Source organism: Cucurbita pepo, chromosome 12 (assembly GCF_057944985.1).
Source record: "Cucurbita pepo subsp. pepo isolate OVF chromosome 12, ASM5794498v1, whole genome shotgun sequence".
Taxonomy (NCBI): Eukaryota; Viridiplantae; Streptophyta; class Magnoliopsida; order Cucurbitales; family Cucurbitaceae; genus Cucurbita; species Cucurbita pepo.
The window spans coordinates 10,849,918-10,872,312 of record NC_141809.1 but is presented as its reverse complement, the minus strand read 5'-3'; the positions used below and the strand labels follow the sequence as shown (position 1 = coordinate 10,872,312).

The 22,395-nt window shown below is 34.6% G+C and overlaps 1 protein-coding gene across 2 annotated transcripts; it reads left to right on the top strand.

The window, feature by feature from the left end:
• The first annotated feature begins 9,751 nt into the window (after positions 1–9,751).
• Positions 9,752–20,652, top strand: LOC111807596 (importin beta-like SAD2). Of its 2 annotated transcripts, XM_023693387.2 has the most exons (23): positions 9,753–9,921; positions 10,060–10,153; positions 10,401–10,536; positions 10,618–10,705; positions 10,908–11,057; positions 11,512–11,674; positions 12,019–12,203; positions 12,334–12,507; positions 12,972–13,117; positions 13,210–13,333; positions 13,410–13,590; positions 14,231–14,390; positions 14,699–14,740; positions 14,818–14,936; positions 15,024–15,222; positions 16,168–16,299; positions 17,310–17,413; positions 17,596–17,775; positions 18,389–18,528; positions 18,632–18,771; positions 18,854–19,014; positions 19,485–19,611; positions 19,715–20,652. In XM_023693387.2, exons 2-23 carry the CDS (start codon positions 10,064–10,066, stop codon positions 19,876–19,878), a joined length of 3,105 nt encoding a protein of 1,034 aa, XP_023549155.2. In that variant the 5' UTR covers positions 9,753–9,921; positions 10,060–10,063; the 3' UTR covers positions 19,879–20,652. The 2 variants fall into 2 exon arrangements, with proteins under 2 accessions (XP_086985326.1, XP_023549155.2); XM_087129200.1 differs by having other exon boundaries at positions 9,752–10,153; positions 18,857–19,014.
• Positions 20,653–22,395: the final 1,743 nt, after the last annotated feature.

Here is a 22,395-nt window from a genome sequence, read left to right as displayed (position 1 = left end):
AAAAACTCAACAATTTATCTATTTAATCTCTCTTAGCCGAGTCTTCCTCGTTATAATTGACTTTCTCATCATTTTCTGTTTTCGGACAGCAGTAGCACTCTGCTTTAGTTTTGCTTAAGTAGTCAAAATCACCTACACTCATTTGAATGTCACCCAAAAACTAACTTAATTTCCAGCAATTAGATTTACCAAAAAGATAGGTTCTCTATAGGATCGATAATTTACTTATTACTTGCTACTTGTGATAGTGTATACTTGCACTTATTCTTGTGAATTTTACATCATTTTAATATATATATCCACAAACGATCACATAAATAGTTCAAAAGTCTTGGTTATCTCTATATAATTCTTTAATATACTCAAATTCAAGAATTTTTGCACTAAAAGAAACAAAGAGATGGTAACTTTTAGATAATGCATTAACTACCACATTATCCTTACCGTGATTATATTTGATGACATACGAAAATGTTTCAATAAACTCCATCTATTTTGCATAAATTCTCTAGCCATAAAGAAGTAAGTGGCCATAATTTACTCCAAGTCCTTTTAAATCTGTACAAGAAAAGTAAATTTGACAAACAACTATCCATTACAAGAATTATGAAATTAAAAATAATAAATAAAGTTTTCTAACAACTTATCAATCAAGTGCAATTTATAGTAATTTCATCTCCGCTACTTCAATCGTGCAAATATTCACTTTTGAAGCTCCAAATGGTCATTCCTCACTTGGATCAACTTGTAACACATAAAACAATGGTTGAACCGAGCCTATCTAATTTTTTAGATGAAGAATAAATGCTTGTTGAATCTTCTTGGTCTTGGATCGTTAATAGATTCTATTAGAACATTTGGAACATCGTGATCCTTATCACTTTGGCACAAGCTTCGATTTAATTGGATCTTCAACCTAGGTTTGTTCTTCCTCCGGTTCTTCCTTAGTATTGATGAATTTACTTCACATTTGTCTAGTATAGGGTCAATTTTGGGTATTTTTGACGAGAGTGGTGTGTGTTGAATTCAATATTAATATGCATTGAATTTTGATGGAAAACTTTAGTCTTAGTGTTAATTGCTTGTTGGGAATTGTAACACCCTTAAAACATAAGAAGGCTAGTTGAATACAACTCTTTGTGGAAAACACTCACTTTTTATTAACATCAATCAAGAGGAGATTATAAGACACTATGTAAAAACTACTGCTGCACTCTGTGCTTTTGTATTTCTTGGGATGAAAACCTAGGTAGGATGGAGGAATTTTATAGGAGAGGCTAGACAATTTATTCCTCGAAAATCTAAATCTTATATCTAAATCTTTTTTCTAAAATATCTAAATATATTTATTTTAAAATTTACCCAAAACATTTGACACCTATAATTATTGGCTTGACTCTATTGGGCTAGATGATATTTTAAGACTCCCCCTCGTCACGTCCACCATGTTGAGTTAATAGCGAAAGCTCCCATGTTAGCCATTTTGTAAACAAATTTGTCACTTGATCTTCTGTCTCGATCTACTGTATCTCGATTTCTTTCTTCCAGACTTTCTCTCTAATGACATGGTAGTCACCTCCACATGCTTTGTTCAAGCATGAAACATTGGATTTTATGCCAGGTGAATTGCACATTGGTGGTTGCAATGAAGTAGAAATGGATAGTCAATTTTCTAAGCCAATCTTCCATCAAATCAAGAGTTTCAGCCATGTACTTTTCTAAGCTGCTTCAGCCGCTGTTTTGTACTCTGTTTCTCTAGTTGACAATAATACTGTTGGTTGTCTTTTGCTACACCAAGAAATTATTCTCGAACCGAGCTTAAACACATACCCGATGCTTGATTTTTGGGTATCGTGATATCCTATATAGTCAGTATCATGGTATCTAGGTAACTTGCAGTCTTCGTTTCTTTTGTACAAAAGACCATAATCGATTGTACCTTTGACATATCTCACGCCACTGGACTAAAAGTTTCATCATAGTCTAGTCCATATTGTTGAGAGAACCTTGGAGCTATAGTCCAAGCCTTGTATCTCACGATTGTTCCATCCAGTGTACACTTTATTTTGTAAATCCACCTGCAAAAGATGGATTTGACATCTTCTAGTCTTGGCACTAGTTCGTAAGTATGATTTTACTTCAAGGCTATAATTTCTTCCTCCATTCATTGCTTCCAAGTCTTATTTGAATGGATTCCAAGTCTTATTTTGTGATGCTTCTTCATACTGACTCTTCAATTTTTTTCTTCTATAATAGTTGTATTTACATAATTTGGATTTGGCTTTTGGATTCTTTATGACCGGTTAAGTTGTTGAGGTGTCATTTCTTTTTCACTAGGTTCGCATGGTTGAGTCACTTCTTGCTCACCAAAATAAATGTCACTTGGATCTCCAGGCACATTAGCACTTAAGCAAATGTGTATAGTTTGCTCCCCGTCTTCTGTGGAAGAATTTCTTCAATGTTGTCCAAGCCTGGTAATACTTCCCTCTCTGAGGGCTACCCCGCTTTCATTGCACCATCTTGATCTTCAGGCATCTAAAGTCGCTACAGTATACATATCATGAACTTTGAATGTAAAAATACTTCATTTAAACTTTTTCATAAAACATAAACTTCATCTTAAAACACAGTCATGGACTTACGTGTTCGAAAACATTTTTAAAACGACACATAAAAAACTAAATAAAATAAATTAATATTTAAGTTAAAAACATCAGATTCTAGCCTAAGACTAGGAAAATAAATGCATCTGCCCTATGCATGTGTCATGGTCTTGAGGTGATGTTGTCAGTCGTACTAGGACGTCTTTCCTTTACCTGAAATAGAAGTAGCATGTGACTTGAGTATTTTAAGAAATACTCGGTAAGGATCCCACTATTGGAGTTAGATGCAAACACACACAATCATGAGTATGACCTATCATGTTCGTCGATATTCCTTAGGCAGTTATCCTAAAACTGGCTAAATGGACATGTATTTACTGTTCTACATACAGTCCACACGTGCAAGTATGGACCCCCAGTCGGTTCACACACCTCCTAGGCCCCTTTCTTGTCGGACGAGGATTCTCTGGTAGCTGTTGATGTCGGACACCTGTTTAGGAATAACGACCATGACAACATTAGGATAAACATAATGATCATTTTTCTACCTGACTGTCGCAACATTATGATAAACATAATGATCATTTTCCTGCCTGGCCGTCGCAACATTATGATTACCATAATGGCGTTATCCTGCCTCGTAATCTACACGTCCGTACTAGCATAAAATGGGATATTCTCCAATGCATGTACACACAATGATGCATGATGTCCTAATATTTTTTTTTTTCCTTTTTCATTATCATGTATGACAACCTATTTAGCGCTTTCCTTCATATAATATCATTATCATGACTTTTCATGTAATTTCGGGGTTGTGTATCATGTCAAAACATCTTATTGAATGTCATGCATATCATATATCTTATCATGTTACATGTATCATATCATAAGCATATCGTGTCTCCCAATATATCATGTCATACTGTAAATGTATCATATCATAAAGCATATTACAGTATGCATCGTATCGTCAAACGTATCGTACCTTAACATAAACCATATCATGATATATATATATATTATCATATCGTCAAACGCATCGTACCATAACATATACCATATCGCTCACATATCATATTTCAAACATATTGTCAAATGCATCACAACATGCCTTAAGGCTTATTGGATTTCTCTAGAGTTAGGGTGAGCATATGACACGTGTAGAACCACGGGCACGTATCATCATACAATTTTTTCTTAATGAAAATTCAATTACTACTATTTTATGGAAGATATAACTACTTTAAGAAGTTGATGGATTTATTTTATGTTAGAGTATTCTCTACTTTATTATCTTATGATATTTCAAAATTCAATTCCTTTACCATGGCATATCCTCGGTAATTCTTATTCTTAGAAACAAGGGCGGTACATATATAAAAAATTACCAATATTATTCCACGGCTTGAATCATATTTACAAAATCTTCCATTTTCTTTCTCTATATTTCCTCGGTTTTCTATCATGGTCGAGCTAGCTATCGGTAGCGATGTTTGGAGGTCAGCAGACCCTTGTATGTCATGCTCAACATGATCACTATCATCGTTATAGAGTACGTGTCTGAACTCATCATCATAAAAAGGAGAAGTGTCCCGATGCTCGTGTACATACAAAAATGCATGAGGTCCCTCTACTTCTTTCTCTTCTTTGAGACGTCTTACGCAACCCTAGTTTCATCTCATTATTACTAGTAGTAATACATGCACATGAACTATTCGTCTTAACATCATTATTGATACTTTTGTAGGGTTATGTCCTAGGCCGATTTCTCGAGATGATGCAACATGACATGCAAAACATACATCTCACTTAATATGGAAAACATCGTCATATTAAGGTAGCAACATCAAGCATCATACTCATCATACATCATCATTATAACGCCATCAAATACATCATATTTATAATAGCACATCATCAAGCATCATCATACATCATCGTATAACTCATATACGTCGTCATACATCTTAACTCATATATCATACGTCATAATTATACAGCATAAAGGACACGAGCCGATGCCACTAGGCTTGATTTGTCATACAGCAAACAAGTATCTAATTTATCCTATAATAAAGTCATTTACTTAGTTGGCCTTAGCTAGCGTTCTTTCTAATTTAATAAACGTTAGCTCCCGTTTCTTGAAAGCTGCTCCAAGTATCGTCGAGATTCGTTTTTTTATTGAATTGTTCGTCACCTTTCGTTAGAATTTCAAAATTTAATAATAATTTCAACCGAAATATGTGAAATATGACCTTAAAACGACCTCGATTACCCTAATTAGGATCGAAAAAAGGTTCGGAAGGTTTGGAACCGTGGAAATTGGTCTTGAAATGACAACTCGAGTTGGAGACTCACAAAATCGAGCCAAGCAAGACCCAAATCGGGAAGTCGAGGGCTTCTTTTTCCTACAGGTCGACACGTGGCACAGCAAAAGTGGGCCACGTCGCGGTTTACCTATCAGTTTAAGGCGCGGGTCACGGGTCGCGGTCGCAGGTTGCAGACTGGGCTGCTGTCACGAGTTGCAGGCTGGGGTACGATTTGGGCCTCGGGTTCTCAGATTGCTACAGATGGACTGGGCCAAGGCTTTCAGTCACGGGTCACGGGTGTTGAAGGCTATGTGGGCTGACCGTATGGATTGGGCCTCGGTTCGTGTTGGCTGCAGGCTGGGCTGATGAGGCAAGGCGGGTCACGGGTGAAACCGACCCGTATCCAGATCCGTCGGATCCTTTTTTCTTCACCCAACTCGCACCGTAATTTTTTCGGCGACTTTTTTCTCTCCTCTTTTCGACGTTTCTAACGTCGTTTTTATGCCTACAACCCATATAGCATTAAAGAGACCCAAAATCTCGACTCTATTTACGGATGACGACACGCACAGAAAAGACACGAAACGTACCATAGAACGATGTACAATCGTCGAGGATGTCTTAAATAAATATGTAGAAACAATTAATAATAGAGACATGAAACACTTAATACTCCATTTAACAATAGTCTTTTTTTTTATTATCTTATGTTTCATATTTTTATTTTATTTTAATTCCATAAATAAAATTCATTTTGATTTTAAAAATGCATGCGTTTCTTATTAACTAATTATACGTGCAAAATAAAATCTAAAAAAGAAGAAAAATTCTTATAAAATAATAATAAACTTGAAATATTTGTCTATTTAATAAAAATAAATAAAAATACTACAAAAATTCAAAAAAGTAATGTTGATTTAAATAGAATATCATAACTAAACACTTGTTAATGAAAACAAGAAAAGAAAATGATTTTTAAAAAACGTTGAGAGAGAAAAACAAAAATAAAAAAAAAAATACAAAAAAGTAATTTTTATTTTTTTTAACTCTTAAAAATAATTTTTAACGATTTAATACATTTAAATTAAATTACAAATATTAATTAAATATTTAAAAATAAATAAACAAATAGTTTATCAATTAATCTTTTACTTTTACTTAAAAACAAAAATTTAAGCAAATGACTCGAACAACCGAACTAATTGAATCCAAAATCAGGTTGATTTTATTATTTCAAGTAGTTTAATGAGACCCACACGCTAAATCTTTTAGAATTTCTTTTCAAATGTTACGAAAAGTGTCACGTACAAATATTATTAAAAAAAAGTTATTAAATAAAGTGCTTTTCAAGTTCATGCACGTTTTTTTATAAAAAGAAAAAAGAAAAAAAAAAACTAAAAGTAATCATAATAATATCAATCAGTTATTTTGGACTAGATTTTTAAATAATAATAATGTATTATTTGAATTTTAAAAAATAAAATGTAAAAGAAGTTTTGGTTTATTGCATTTTTTTTTAATTTTATTTTAAAATGGTTTTTTTTTTTTTTCTTAATTAGATTTTTTTTTTTCATTTATGATTAATGAAAAAATTCAAGAATTTAAGACCCATTTATAAATTTAAAGAAAAAATTATGTCAAATGAGCCTAGAAATTGGGGTCGAGATGAATCTGAGTCACATCCACCAAAATTCAAAAGGTTAAGTTAAGTTCAAATCCATTCAAATAGTTAATCCAAGAGTCCTTAAAAGTCTAGGCCAATGGTGTGTCATAAAAAGCATACTCAAATAGCAGACCTCTTATGAGAAAATTTTGACTTCAATTCAACCTCGAGAAGAAGTGTTCATGAAGCTCGTTTGCTTGGCTCATGAGCTTATTTCTTGTCTCATCATTGCTTCTATCCTCTTCTTTCCAGTTTCGTTGCTTCACTCATTTGTCTCGTAACCTTATAGCAGGCTGATTGCTTCACTCATTCGCCCCTACACCTCAGCGGGATTGTACTATTGTAGGACCTGAGCTCCGATCATAATTAATTTCTCGACTTTTCTTTGAAAGTTTAAACTCTAAGAAGCGGTGAGTGTGTCTGGCTATGTGATTGGACATTTGTTGTGCTACGGCTGGAGCAACACGTCTAACATCCATTGGTGATGCGTCGCCTAGATCTAACTTGACTCAAACCCAAAGTTCGTTTTGATAACCCATTTGCAACCGGCCAACGAATCCAAAATCTCAATTCGAATCGACCTCGACCTGGTGTGCTAACATGTGAGTTTCCTCCCCTAGAACACGCGTGACACTCACGCGTGAAATCACAAGTAAAAACCCTTTTGAGAGTGTGAAGCGCATGAGTTTCCTTTTTTTTTTTTTTTTTTTCACTCATTCGACTATTTTTCGTCCTAATTTCGATACTAACCTTAATTTCACTTGAAATATGACCTACCCGTGAACTTTCATAAAATTTGGAGCTTCTAACAAGGGGGAAAGTAAGCTTGAGAGGGCATGAGAGCACATGTTTCATCCTAAGTAGTCATTTAGACTTTTCGTAATTAATACTTGTAGGGATTGCTAAGATATGTTAGCACGTGAGCATATATTGCCTTAGATAGTTAGAATATACATGATTAGAACTCAAAATGGACATTTTGGATAAGATGCTAGGCATGTGATGAAAAATTATCGTGTTGCCCTTGGATGAAAATTTAAGCTGCATGTCTGTTTTTAGGCTTTCCATTGTGTTAGAATGGAGGATGAGATATTTCGATATGTGTTTTGGGCGATTGGTGGATGTTATCTCTTTGTTGAGTTTGCTTGAATATTTAGATTATGATTTTCGCGTTTTAGGTAATTGATAGGAATATCTCTCTAATAAACATGCACGAATGAATAGATTATGCTTCCTATGCTTAAGGTGATCGATAGAAATATCTCTATAACAAAGCATGAATGAGTGAACCAAGTTAAGAATAAGGTGTTAGAACTAGAGTGGTTTTCACGTTGTCTTAGGTCAGTACATTTCCAGTAAACTGAGCACCTTACGATGGTGAGCAATGATCAAAGGTCTAGACTAGGATTAGCATCTAGGAGCTAATCACGAGCGTCCTGGAAATGCGAGATGAGGACTAAACCTCTTTGATGCCTCTAATGACCTAGTAAATCTCCACGGTATTTAAGAATGATTAGGAAGCTTAACAGGTTTGATAGTTGTGCGAACTTATCACTAGATCCTCGAAGCCACTTGAGTTACTATTGAGTGTAGGGTCGAACCAAGGCTGACATCGCATTCCGTAAACCGATCTTGAGGAAAAACATGAGAACAACTCGAAACTTTGTTACCTACCCAAAAGCTCAAATATCCGCATAATTATGTTTGAACATCCTAGAATCTAAATAAAAAAAATAAAATAAAATTGGTAACTTACTAAAATAAAGATGCTATGAGACCCTATAGGTTGTTTACTAAGCATTTTTATATTCACCACGTTTTACATTTTCTTTTTCAGATGAGTGATATTGCTGGTCGAAATGAGGTTGTACTCGAGAGTTACATGGTCACAGAGGGGTGTCGACCTAGAACGACGGTTTAGTTTGTATTTTCATGGGTTGTCATTTGTACACATTTTGTGTCCCGTTCCTTGTTTGTAAATAACTCGAACAACATTTGTTTTGGACTGTTTTTGTTTTGGATTTTAACTGTAGTGTTGTATGACAATAATTCATGTAAATTTTTACAGTATTTTTACTTTTCAGTTAGTTGGTGTGGTCACACCGAAACTAATACACATCCAGGTTCACTTCCACGAATCAAATTTATTTATTGAAATGTCATGAAAATATACTTAAATGTGGTTTAAATCAAATAAAATTTTAAACAATGAATTTAATTTATATATAAATACCCATGTATAATTAATTAAAGTAATGTACTTGGTTATTATATTTAAACCACAACACCTTAGTATAAATTCATCAAATATGTAATTGCAAAATTAAATTTCAAAAAAAAAAAAAAAAAAAAAAATTAAAACTTAAATTTTTGTTTTCAAAATTTAGCTAAGAAATAAAAATGTGTATTATTTAAGGAAGGTGAAAAAATATTAAAGAAATTGCGACAAAGTATAAATACATTTTAAAAAAACTTAAAATTAAACCTAATAATTAAATTTGTTGTAATAACAATTAAGCATTATCCACAAATAATTCATAATAATCACTCATCAAAATATATATTAAAGATAATTAACTACAACCAACAAAACGTTAATAACGACAACGTGTGATCATGTGATGTTTGAGTAAAGGAATAATACATAAATCAATCAATACCACATCCGAACAAAAGTGATTTTGAAGATACGACAATTAAGAAAATACTTAAAAAATTCGTAACCAGTTACACCACCAAACTGTACTGATAACTTAATCATATGAACTCAAAATTAAATGCAAACATGTTAAAGGAATCCATGCAATTTTAAATATATTATTATATACGTTTTTTTTTTAGTTAGTCCATAATTTAAAAGGATTTTAATTTAGTTTTTTATACGACTTTAACATCGAGATTTCACATATAGTAAAACCGAGATTTTAAATAATTAAAAATACGCGTTTAAGGAATTTAAAATATATTAAAAGTGGATAAATATTATAAACACTTGGGACAATTATTCAACATGGAAGGAGAGGAAAAAACAATCAATAAATTATTAAAATATAAAAAAGAATGGAATTATTAAAATAATAAAAAGATTTTAATAATTAATTTACAGCGAGGGAATGAAGAGAAAAAGAGAAGCAATATAATAGAGACAGAGCAGAGTGAGTAGTGGTTAAAACAACCGTAAACCCTAGTGCTTTAAATAACTCATACACTCTCTGCGCCTGTCTCTCGCTCTTCCGGACTCTCTTTCCCTCTCCTCCTCCTCCTTCCTCTTCTTTTGCCTCTCCTGTTGCATTATTTTCGCCCTTGCCTGTCGTCAATTACATTCCGGACGGACAATTTCTGAGTGAGGATTGCTGTCTTCGAATTGGGTTCAATTCTTGATTGCTTCCAATTCAGCTGCGAGGACCTGTTTTGATTTGGGTTTGGTTTTTTTTTTTTTTTTTTTTTTTTTTTTTTGCTTTCGAATCTTTGTTCTTTGAAGCGATATGGATCTTCCTAGCCTGGCCGTTGTTCTTCAAGCTGCTCTCAGCCCGAATCCTGATGAAAGGAAGGCTGCTGAGCAGAGTCTGAATCAGGTGACTGATCATTGCTTTACTGACCATTTGGGTGGCTTTGGATTGTTTGAGATTAGATTTCTGGGAATTTTGATTGTTTCCTTTTGTGGGGTTTGGTGTTTGTTTGCCTTTTCGAATGGGGATGTGATTAGAAGTTGCGAATTTGTTTGAAATGTAGTTGAAGCTGGTGGTTGGATTCATTTTTTTTTCTTTTTTTTTCGTTATTTCATGAGTTGTTTTCACGGCGTTGGCTTGTCCATGTCTGCAGATTCAGCACACCCCGCAACATCTGGTGAGGATGCTACAGATCATTGTGGATAATAATTGTGACTTGGCCGTTCGTCAGGTTGCTAGCATTCATTTTAAGAATTACATTGCTAAGAACTGGTCTCCCATTGACCCAGGTACTTGATGGGTTTGTTGAATTGTTCTTCAAATTGTTGGCTAGTTTTGGTGGCTTAATTGTTCTTGTTGGGTCGATGCAGATGAGCCTCAGAAGATTTCTGAGAGTGATAAAGATGCGGTCCGGAATAATATTCTTCCATTCTTGTCGCAAGTTCCATCGTTATTGAGGCAAGTATCTACTGTCTATTTATTTATGACGGTAGACCGTAGATTGAAGATTGTGTTTTTGAATCTTTGGATGTTGTAGAAGTTTTTAATAGTCATTGTTCTATGAACTTCCTTTTCTAAATTTGTTAACTGGCTAAAATCATCAACCATGACATGTTTGGATCTCAATTCTCTCTGCGACTTCATCATCGTGCACGTGCAGGGTGCAGCTTGGGGAGTGCTTAAAGACTATCATTCATGCTGATTATCCGGAGCAATGGCCGCGTCTTCTTGAATGGGTGAAGGAAAATTTACAAGCTTCAAACGTTTATGGGGCTTTATTTGTGTTGCGAATTCTTGCTAGAAAATACGAGTGAGTATATGATGTTTGTTAGTAGATTATTATTTTGTACCTGTCTGATTCCAGTGCTTACTTGATTGTAACCTCGAAGTGTCAACATTGTATGCAGCATTATAGCTTAAGTTACTACACATTCAAATTGTGCTGTCCACAGAAAGATCCTCGTGGTTTTAATATGGTCTAATGAAGTGAGATTTTATACGAATTTAACCTTTTTTTGATATAGTTTCTGCCAAAGTGAGATTTTTCTGCTCCATACCCCCTTGGAGTGGATTGTCATTATTTTCTTTTAATAAGATCTGTGGTATTCTTAAATTGCTCCATTGCCTTGTCATGCATAAGGAAGGACCCCTTGGAGTCAAGTTCTATATATCTTTTATTTGTATATTTCATACATCTGGAATGGATCAGTTGGATTATTACGAACTATTTACTAAAGGTTGGTCACCTTATTTATGGTTGATAGATTTAAATCAGATGAGGACAGGACTCCTGTTTATCGAATTGTTGATGAGACATTCCCTCTTCTACTCAATATATTTAGCGGACTCGTCCAGATTGGTAACCCTTCTTTGGAAGTAGCGGAGTTGATCAAGTTTATTTGTAAAATATTTTGGTCATCAATATATGTAAGTTTTTCTCTGAATATTTTACACTCTTTTGATTATACCTGGTATTTTACTTTGTTAGGTTATTACCTTCCGAGCTGAAAATGAAATAGATATATCGTTTGTTTGACATCACATGCAAGGCTCCCTTTAGTTGGTGTATTTTCAATCTGTATCGAAGTAGTTCATCTAGATCAGATGATAGTTGGAGAATTTCATGGACTGTAATGATAATTTGATATTATTCTTCCATCTGCATGTGTACTGGTGTAGGATAATGCGTATTTAAATCTTTCCGCCGAGAATATATTGGATATTATGTATTCCTTCAATTTTAGATCCTCTGTATTTTGGATATGTTTTAGATGGAGATACCAAAGCATCTTTTCGATACACATGTGTTCAATGCTTGGATGATGCTATTCTTAAATATACTGGAGAGGCCAGTTCCCTTGGAAGGCCAGCCTGCTGATCCTGAACTTCGGAAATCCTGGGGGTGGTGGAAAGTGAAGAAGTGGACTGTTCATATCTTAAATAGGCTGTACACCCGGTGAGAATTAACATTAAATGTTCATAGCAATTTGTTTATTTAAAGGTGCCGTGTAGTATGGAGTTCTTATTGCCCTCCCATTTCTGTCTGTGTCTCTGGTTTGTTCTTGCTATTGTTGCCTAATTTATAGGTTTGGAGATTTGAAGCTTAAGAACCCAGAAAGTAGAGCTTTTGCTCAAGCATTTCAGAAGAACTATGCAGGGAAGGTCATGGAATGTCACTTAAATTTGTTGAATGTGATACGTGCTGGTGGCTATTTGCCAGATCGAGTTACCAATCTCATTCTTCAATATCTAAGCAATAGGTGGTTTAACTTCTCTTTTCGTCTTCCAATTCCACAAAATATTCTGTTGCATGCATGCTATTTTCCTTTACTTCTTTGATATTTTAAATTTGTAGTTGGGAAGGGCTGTCACTTGATATGATTTTATATCTGTTTTCACTGTTGATAGAACTGAAATGCGAACATAACTTTAGTCCTTGCGTAAAATTAGCAAGGATATGGCACTTTTATTTTGTATTCACTTCCTAAGGTGCTGTTTAAATTGGAGTTCTAGCTTTCCAGCCCAACTTTGGAGGAAAATTTGTTGTTGGATATTAAGATTTCAAGTATAAAGTGGGTTCATTCTAGAAGGGGACGAAAGATAATTTTTATTTTTATTTATTTTTAATGAATTCTCATCATGTCTCTATGGTGTTTTACTCCTTGATTTCTGATGATTTTTTTTTTTTTTTTTTTTTTTTTTTTTTTTTTTTTTTTTGTAACAGTATCTCAAAGAATATTATGTATTCTTTGCTGCAACCTCGACTTGATGTTCTACTTTTTGAGATAATTTTCCCCCTTATGTGCTTCAATGACAATGATCAAAAGCTTTGGGATGAGGATCCCCATGAATATGTCAGGAAGGGTTATGGTAAGGCTCATTGAAATGGGTTTAATGCTTTCAAAGCTTGAACCAACGATTACACTGCTCATATTTTAATGCTCCACACATATAATGTGCAGATATTATCGAGGATTTATATAGTCCAAGGACTGCTTCTATGGATTTTGTCAGTGAGCTGGTTAGGAAGCGTGGGAAAGAAAACCTTCAAAAATTTATTCAATTCATCGTTGGAATTTTCAATAGGTAAGCTTATAGATTTGGTGTCATAGGTTGATATCGTTTCCATGAAATATGATACAATGTATAATGTACTGTGCAGGTATGACGAAGCAACAATTGAATTTAAGCCCTGTAGACAGAAAGATGGGGCTCTTCTTGCTATTGGAGCACTCTGTGACAAATTGAAACAAACAGAACCCTACAAGTCTGAACTCGAGCGCATGTTGGTTCAACATGTTTTTCCTGAATTCGGAAGTCCTGTTGGGCATCTCAGAGCTAAGGTCTGATAGACTTATACTGTCGTTGTTGTCTTCGTTGTTATTATAAATAATCTTATTTGGCCATAACAACCGTGATACTTTGGTCAACCTTGAAGATCTTGTTGAAGTGTGTTGGGGCATGAATATGGTTCTTTTATTGAAACTTTCTTTTTATGCACGAGACTTTGTTGCTTATAAATGCACCTTTTCTATTTGTATATTTTAAAAAGAATCTAGTTTTAGCAATAAACGATGGCACAAAAGTCTGGGCTTGCAGTAATGAGCACTAGGAAACCAAGCCTACAATCATAGAAACAAAACAGAATTTGAGACAGGTTTCAATCATTAAAAATCGAAGATAGAAAATAACAAATAATTGCGAAAGGTTTCTTGTAGAAATTATCAAAGGGAGGCCGAAGGGTCTTGAACCAGAACCTATTCTATGTTTGCCTCATATGCCTTTCTTCCTTCCTGTATTATGGAAATCATCTAGGCTAGAACTAGAACCTTTGTTAAGCATTAAGGCCATTGCTTAAACGTCACGTGATTTGTAGTTCTCTCATTATAATTGTGCTTTTTTTGAGAGATATTCGGATGTTGGGTTTGATAAATCATGCCTTTCACATGAAATTTATGTTCTTTTACTGTTTAATTGCTTCAGGCAGCATGGGTTGCTGGACAATACGCCCATATCAATTTTGCTGACCAGAACAATTTCCGGAAAGCCTTGCATAGTGTTGTTGCTGGGATGCGAGACTCAGAACTCCCTGTGCGCGTTGATTCAGTTTTTGCATTGCGATCTTTCGTTGAAGCTTGTAGAGGTTTATACTTTATAATAATATCTTTCTTTTTGAGTTAAACAATTGCTGGGGTGGGGATCAAGCCATCAATCTTTGGAATGACTGGTGCATTATCTACTGAACTATACCCGAATTGACATATATGGATAGATTCTTGAGAGTACCCATCACAAGTACATAGGTGAAGGTTTGAATTACAATCTCATAGAGGGAGTGGAGATGCCTTAACATGTTGAGCATAGTACTTTTTATTAGATCCTTACAATTATTTTTGGTCTGCTGGTTTTGATATCACTTATTGATGGAATTGAGTTTCGTTTAATCTGCAGATTTGAATGAAATTCGTCCAATCCTTCCACAACTTCTTGATGGTTAGTTGATGAACATGTCATGGTCATAAATAGTTGTTATTATGCTTATTAAGTGATTGAGGTCATTTTCTTTTCAGAATTTTTTAAACTTATGAATGAGGTTGAAAATGAAGACCTTGTATTTACTCTGGAGACTATTGTTGATAAGTTTGGGGAGGAAATGGCTCCTTATGCGCTTGGATTATGTCACAATTTGGTATTTTCGATTCTAAGTTCAATACAGAAATAGCTGTCATATATTTTTATTGAAGGTTCGGAGGTGACTTTTTGAAATTGGATCCAGGCTGCTGCTTTCTGGAGATGTATGAATACTGCAGAAGCAGAAGACGAAGCCGATGATCCTGGTGCTCTGGCTGCAGTTGGTTGTTTGCGTGCAATTAGCACAATTCTTGAATCAGTGAGCAGAATTCCTCAACTTTTTGTCCAAATTGAGCCAACATTGCTCCCAATAATGCAAAGAATGTTAACAACTGACGGCCAAGGTTTGCATCATTTTGTGTTAATATTTTGCGGATTTAATTCTTTTTATCCCGTTCTTTCTGTTAATCATTTTGGATGGCTTTCGTGCTTATTGTTTCTTTGATCTTCTTGCCATTGTTTAAAAGACTAGTATGTATTTGCCATCCTGCTTTTACTGATTTTCAAAGGTGTCTATACTTTGAAGTAGTTCACGATGATATATTTATTAAAACTCTGGGCGTAGGCCTAAAATTTCTTCACTGGTTTTGAACATTGAGTTTTATTTTTGGATTTTAGTGAAGAGTACAACATTGACTTTGCCTAGCAGTCAAAGGGGCTAGCTATAAATCTAGATGGCATTGAGTTCATAGCTCCATTGTAGCCACATACTTAAGCAATAGACTTCTTGATGTCAAATGCTGTAGAGTCAAGGTATTTATAAACTGGATGATAGCCCTGATTATGATTTTCTTTTTGTATAAGAACTCCTGTATTGTACTGTAATATGTGAATATTTAGAATCTTAGGGGTTATTTTGTAGGATGTAATATCTATCCTGAAGATGTACCAGGAAATTGGTGAGATAAAATTTGGGGTGAGAGACAAAGTAGCCAATGTCAAATGTCAGATTAAAATAAAATTGAAACTTTATTTTGGTGATACTATCTTCGGTATCCTTTCAGTCCCTTTGGCTTTTGCTATAATATTGTCAGTTTTCCGTGAACTTTATTGGTAGCGTTATTGTTTAGTTGAGCTAGCATGTCTAATGCTTGATTGCACCATTTGTCAGCTGTAAACTTCCCATTTATATGCGAACTAAGGGTTGCAATTATTTTATAAATGTTTTTTTTTCTATTTTTAATAATATGAAACCTAGAATTTGATGCCAACAATTTAAATATTTGTCAGTTCCTTCTTCTTTTTCAAACCTTTATATCTAATTCAATCTTTATGTATGCTGTTTGCAGAGGTATTTGAAGAAGTATTGGAAATTGTTTCATTTATGACGTTCTTCTCCCCTACAATATCTCTGGAAATGTGGAGTCTTTGGCCACTGATGATGGAAGCGTTGGCAGAATGGGCTATTGACTTCTTTCCAAGTATGTTGTCTTTGTTGCAAGGCGATTTCTACTCTTTTTTTGTTGACTGTAACATTGATTCTCTGGGCATACCAAGGTGCTTTTAAACGCAGTAAATTTTATTTTCTGCTTTAATCACAGGGTTCATAATTCTCTTCAGATGGAGTTCGGTTGTCTAAATCTGTTTCTGAATAAATTACTGAAAATTGCATGACATAAGTGTAATACCTTTTGAAATATATCAAAGTTGGAAACAATGGGGTTCTTCTTTTTTGGCAAGTAACTGAGCTTTATTGAAACAAACTGAAGAATATACAAGGACGTACAACAAACAAGCCTACAAAAGAAGTACTAACTTCTTTTAAAAAAGGATCCAATCCTAAAAAAAATAATACTAAGCTGATAATTCGAAATATCTGACTACTGAAGCCAAAAAGATGCATATAAATCTTGCAATCTCTCACACCCTCCCCTAAGACCTGTCCATCCTTCAGCTATCAATGATTAATTGTCTCTTGTTTGGGAAAAGAAAAAAAAAAGTAAAAAGTCTCTTCACCCCACTAAAAGATCTACTCTCTCTCTCTCTCTCTCTACTATCTCTGTTGATCCACACTGCCAAAAGATAGCCCCCACCCAAATGTGTAATGTGAAACCAAATTATGCTAGTGAAGCCCTTCTTGAGTGTTTTGGTAGCCTTTGCTGCTCCTAATTGATGAGGCTTATGTCAATGGAGAGAGTAAAGAGCAAATATGTAGCTTATTGCCATTGGAGCTACATAACTCGGTACATAATCAAACTAGCTTGGGTTACACCAAATCTAGTTTAGTTGGTATGCTCATGTTGTTGATTTTATAACTTTGAAGGGATGCCAATTATTTTTAGTAGGTTGGATTCTATGTAATGACATTGTCATGCATGTTCACGAATCATTTTTGGTTGTAGTATTTCTCTGTTAGTCATGTATATGAAATGAATGTAGCACTATAACCATGGGTATAAGTTGATTGGTTCTGATGCCTTTTTGTTCACAGATATACTTGTTCCATTAGACAATTACGTATCCAGAGGGACTGCACATTTTCTCACCTCCAAGATTCCTGATTACCAGCAAAGTCTTTGGAACATGATTTCTTCAGTGAGTTGCTTTACTCTTGAAGGAGTTATATCCCCTATTATTAGATTGCGTACTTTTCCCCCGTCCTTTTTTGGTTTATGAGTGACGTATTGATAGTTTTGTGGCACAATGGCACTATAACTTCTGAAACAATTTTTGTTAACTTTCCTCCACTTTGATAAACTCACACAATTCCATTCTAGATAATGGCCGACAAGAATTTGGAAGATGGCGACATTGAGCCTGCTCCAAAGCTTATTCAAGTTGTCTTTCAAAACTGCAAAGGTCAAGTGGATCAATGGATAGAACCATATCTCAGAATCACAATAGAACGCCTGCAGCGAACTGAGAAGTCATACTTGAAGTGTCTTCTGATGCAAGTGGTAAGGATTGAGGAGCTAGGCCATTGTACTGTAGTGAATAAGATTTTATTGCAATGCCTATGCATGCCAGCTTTCTCCTTGGTTTTTCATATTCAAGTATTACTTTCCAGCTGGCTTACTATTTAACATCTTTGAGTTATCTATGAGCAGAGGGTTAGATATCTCTTGCTGCTATCTTGTTTGGAACTTGGTCTCTTGTGAGATTTCTTTCTATTCTGGGATGTTCATTGGTATAACGTTTTAAAATCTATGTGCATATGGGGAATTTTAATGATCCTTGGTGGAGGTCATTTAAGCATAAAGGTTCCATCTTTTTGGTAATCAATTTAATAATAAATATCATTTTCTTGTAAGACCTGATTTGGAATGTATTTTTTTCTCCTGTCATTCCCAGCATTCTTTTTTATAAAATGTAAATCAATATTTACTTAAAGGTCTTTACTCATTTGAAAGGAACATTTGAATCTCCTGCTATGTGAATATCCTGCTTGTTGTATTATGGTGTTTACAGTTGCAGATTTTCTTTTAACGTTCACTAGGTATTTTTCTTATGATTATTTGTTGGCTTTGGTGTAAATTGAGCTGAAGGTTTTGTTGAAATTTATTTTTGCAGATTTCTGATGCCCTTTACTATAATGCATCATTATCACTCAGCATATTGCAAAAGCTAGGTGTTGCAACAAATGTATTCAATCTTTGGTTCCAGATGCTCCAACAGGTTAAAAAGAGTGGCGCACGAGCTAATTTTAGAAGGTCTAGTATGGTTTTTCTTTCACTTTCTTCTGGATGTTTACTTAATACTGGTGTTCTCTAGATGGTTTGGATTTTTTTGCCTGAATGGGCTGTCATGTTGCAGGGAACAAGATAAAAAAGTTTGCTGCTTGGGATTGACCTCTTTAATTGCACTACCAGCCGATCAATTACCGGGGGAGGCTCTCGGGCGTGTGTTTAGGGCCACCCTTGATCTTCTAGTGGCTTACAAGGATCAAGTTGCAGGTCTTTTTTTCACTCTCTTTCTCTATTTATATCTATAATTCCAGGCCAAATCCTCGTATATATTTTACTCCTTTGCACACAGAAGCTGCAAAAGAGGAGGAAGTTGAAGAAGATGATGATATGGATGGTTACCCCAGCGAAGAAGACGATGAGGATGGTGATGGTTCTGACAAGGAAATGGGATTTGATGCCGAGGATGGTGATGAAGTTGACAGCATCAAGCTTCAAAAGCTGGCTGCACAGGTCTGCACATCTATCTATACATATATGGTTGTCTGTAATAATATCAGCATTTTATGAGTATCTCTTTGATACATTATAGAATTCAAAACCTGAGAATTTCCTTTAGCATATGACACAACAAGGAGATAGTGCCACATTTGGATGCTTCACACATTATTTATTTCTGAGAATCACTAAATTTAACTCAGCTGAAATTTATTTCTTTTAATTTCTTTTTGACTTTAGATTTGAGTTCAAGAAAATGCCTTATTTACCCTCTTTGCATAGTCTTGTCTCTCTTGTCTCTCTTTGCATAATCTTGTCTCTCTTCGGTTATTAGGGCTTGCAGTTTTTGCTCTTCTTACTAAACATTAAACTCAAGTGATGATTGAATCATGCTGGATATGTTTTAGCTTTGGTTCACATTTCACGATATATTGTCAATGATTACTCGGGTTGGCATTGTAATTTCATTTCAATGTACTGTGCAGGCCAAATCTTTTCGCCCGGATGATGAAGATGATTATGACTCGGATGATGACTATAGTGATGATGAGGAGATGCAATCTCCCTTAGATGATGTGGACCCTTTTATTTACTTTGTTGATACAATCAAAGGTATTTGGAGCTTCTTTAAATTTGATTTAATATGTTTCAAACTTTCTGACAACATTTAACTTATTATATACATGGTTTTTGTTCTTCCTATTTGAATAATTAGCTATGCAAGGATCAGATCCAATGAGGTTCCAGAGTCTCACCCAATCACTAGAGTTCCAATATCAGGCTCTTGCGCACGGTGTTGCGCAGCATGCTGAACAGCGGAGAGTAGAAATTGAGAAGGAGAAACTGGAAAAGGCAGCAGCCTCAGCTGCCTCTTCATGACCTCGAGTCAGAGTCGTCACTCGTAAGGCTAAAATTTTGAATTGCTCTTCTGGTCCCGTCATGTCCATTGGTTTAGTAAATGGTTGATTGAATGCAAAAAAAAAAAATTGCTGCCATTCTCTTGATTTGATGGTTCAGAGTTCATGGTTGATGTCTGAGCCTCAAAAAAGTGGTCTGAAGTTGGTTGGCATGGTGGTGCAGCCAAGTTCCATAGAGACAATGCAAATTGTCCTGAGTTGCCAGAGTCGGTTATCCTTCGATCCAGACGGTTAGGGTTGGGTCGATGGTTCGGTGAGTCCCATGCATGCGATGGCAGAACATAACTGCCTATCCTAGTTTATATTGTCTCATTTTTGGCCAGGCATCTTTCATACAGAATGTTCCATTTTTTTCCTCTTCTGCTTAGGTCATACGGAGTCTGTACTACTATTTTTGATCACTCAATTCTTTCTTTCCCTGTTTCTTTAAATTATGTCAAACTCATCCATATTTTTGTTGGTGGTTACTCCTCGGCCTGTAGTCATAAAAGTCGTGAATTTTAGGTTAGAATTCCCCTCTCTGGTGTCCCGGTTTTGCGACGGGCGACAGGAGTTTGCTAGTTTTGGGGTTCACTGCAGCAGAGGGCTGGTTGGCTGGCTCTACTAAGGGTAGCTTTTGAAACTTTTGGATTGTGGCTCTGCTGTTTTTGATTCTTTATATATTTCATAAGTTGTGGGATTTATTATGTATGTATGTATGTTTGTTTGTATAGTCAACCTTGCATTTTCTTACTCACTTTTGAGTTTATGTTTCTTAAGGTGTTTCCCTTTTTACATGAAATGTTTGGAAATCCTTATTAGGCATAATAAAACACTTGGAGCTTTGATTGATTGAAAACCAACCTTTATTCATTTTAGGGATTTGAAATGTTTGCTCTTTCATTTGTTTTCCACCATGGGTTTCACTCTATTTATAGTGGTTTTTCTTAGGAATTTTAAGTCACAATTATTATCAAACGAGACAACAAAACGTCAAGAGATGATATTAGACAACAAATGTTTTGGTGCTAAAAAGATGCCATAGAATGTCTGAAATTTGTCGATGATAGGATGGAAGATAACTACATGGATGTTTGCATGTAAAGTGTAGTAATTTGTGTAGTTATGTGCATAAAAGTTACTTTGGTTATCTAATGGTGTGGGTAGTTTGTGTAAGACAATCATCCGTTTGCATGCAAAAAATTGGTAATAATTGCTTAGTTGTGTGCATGGAATTCTATGCGTAGTAAGAGAGTTGTCTAGCAATGTGCATGAAAATTAGATCTAAGATGCAATTGTGCTACTCTGTGAGTAGGCCGTGTGGCAACTATTATTCATCTCTGTGTACATAAGAGTTGATATGAACAAAGATATCTTATTTATACAATATGAACTTAGAGGAAGTTGTGAAGGATATTGTTCAAATTACCACGAGTTGCTATCAATTTCTCATCAAGAAGATTCAAGTTTCATTTATGCAACAAGGGTTTCAAGATAGTTTAAATGCGGCTTCATCTATTATTCAAGTCTCTTTGCAATTTATGTAGTTTAGATTGCATGTTTAGAATCATTCAAGCTTCACATGGTCGATTTTGCTTGTTAAGTGATTCGAATCTCAAATAATTATTCTTGCCTCGAGATATTTGATCAACAAAGTTTTCCATTGAGTTGATTCCTTATCATCAGTTATGACTGTATGCATATCTAACCTCTATAATGAAATTTTCTACCGAGTATTTTGATACTTAACATTTCCAAGATTATTTTCAAGTACATACAACAATGCACGATGACTCAAAAGAGAGCTCTTGTAGCCCTGGGTAATTTGTTTGAATGAATTTTATTAAAATGAATGAATTTGTAACATACACGTTTTCATTTTCGGCTTTAAACGACATAAATACACATATAATAATGAGCTCTAGAAGGGTGAGTCGTGATAAAAACATTATAGTACAAGATAGGATGAATGAACATTCATAATGAATTAGATGAAAAAACATTATTCTAAAATTTAATAAAGAGTCACATGTTCGATTGTAACACAAGAAAGGATTGCTTATATCCCTTTTTCTTTTACTGTTTGGTCACTCTCATTCAATTGAGCATTACATTTTCCCAATCATTTCAAACTTATTTGATTTTTTAAAACTTTATAATTAATAAATGTATGTTTAAATTCTTATATGTGTGACTAATTTCCTAAATTTTAAAACTTTTAATTTCATAATATATTTTACGTATACGTAATATTGTTCTTTAATGAACAATTTCTTTATGATCCAATCATAAACGAAGTCTCTCTTGAATTAGTGAGAGACCCACTTATGTCAGTGAGAGAGTGGAACCTATCATTCAAGTCCCGAAATTAATACTTAAAGAAAACAACTCATCTATTTACCATAATATCGTAAAAAGTGAATTCTACATTTCTCTAATTCTTTGTTTGATCAATTATCCAAATATTAGATAAGTTTGTCTTATTACCTCCTCATATATC

Bases quoted from the DNA above. Each gene is read 5' to 3' on its own strand.
- LOC111807596 (XM_023693387.2), top strand. From the start codon at position 10,064: ATGGATCTTCCTAGCCTGGCCGTTGTTCTTCAAGCTGCTCTCAGCCCG. The intron at 12,204-12,333 runs GTGAGAATTAAC...CCTAATTTATAG, and splicing joins TTAAATAGGCTGTACACCCG to GTTTGGAGATTTGAAGCTTA. The intron at 14,937-15,023 runs GTATTTTCGATT...AATTGGATCCAG, and splicing joins TTGGATTATGTCACAATTTG to GCTGCTGCTTTCTGGAGATG.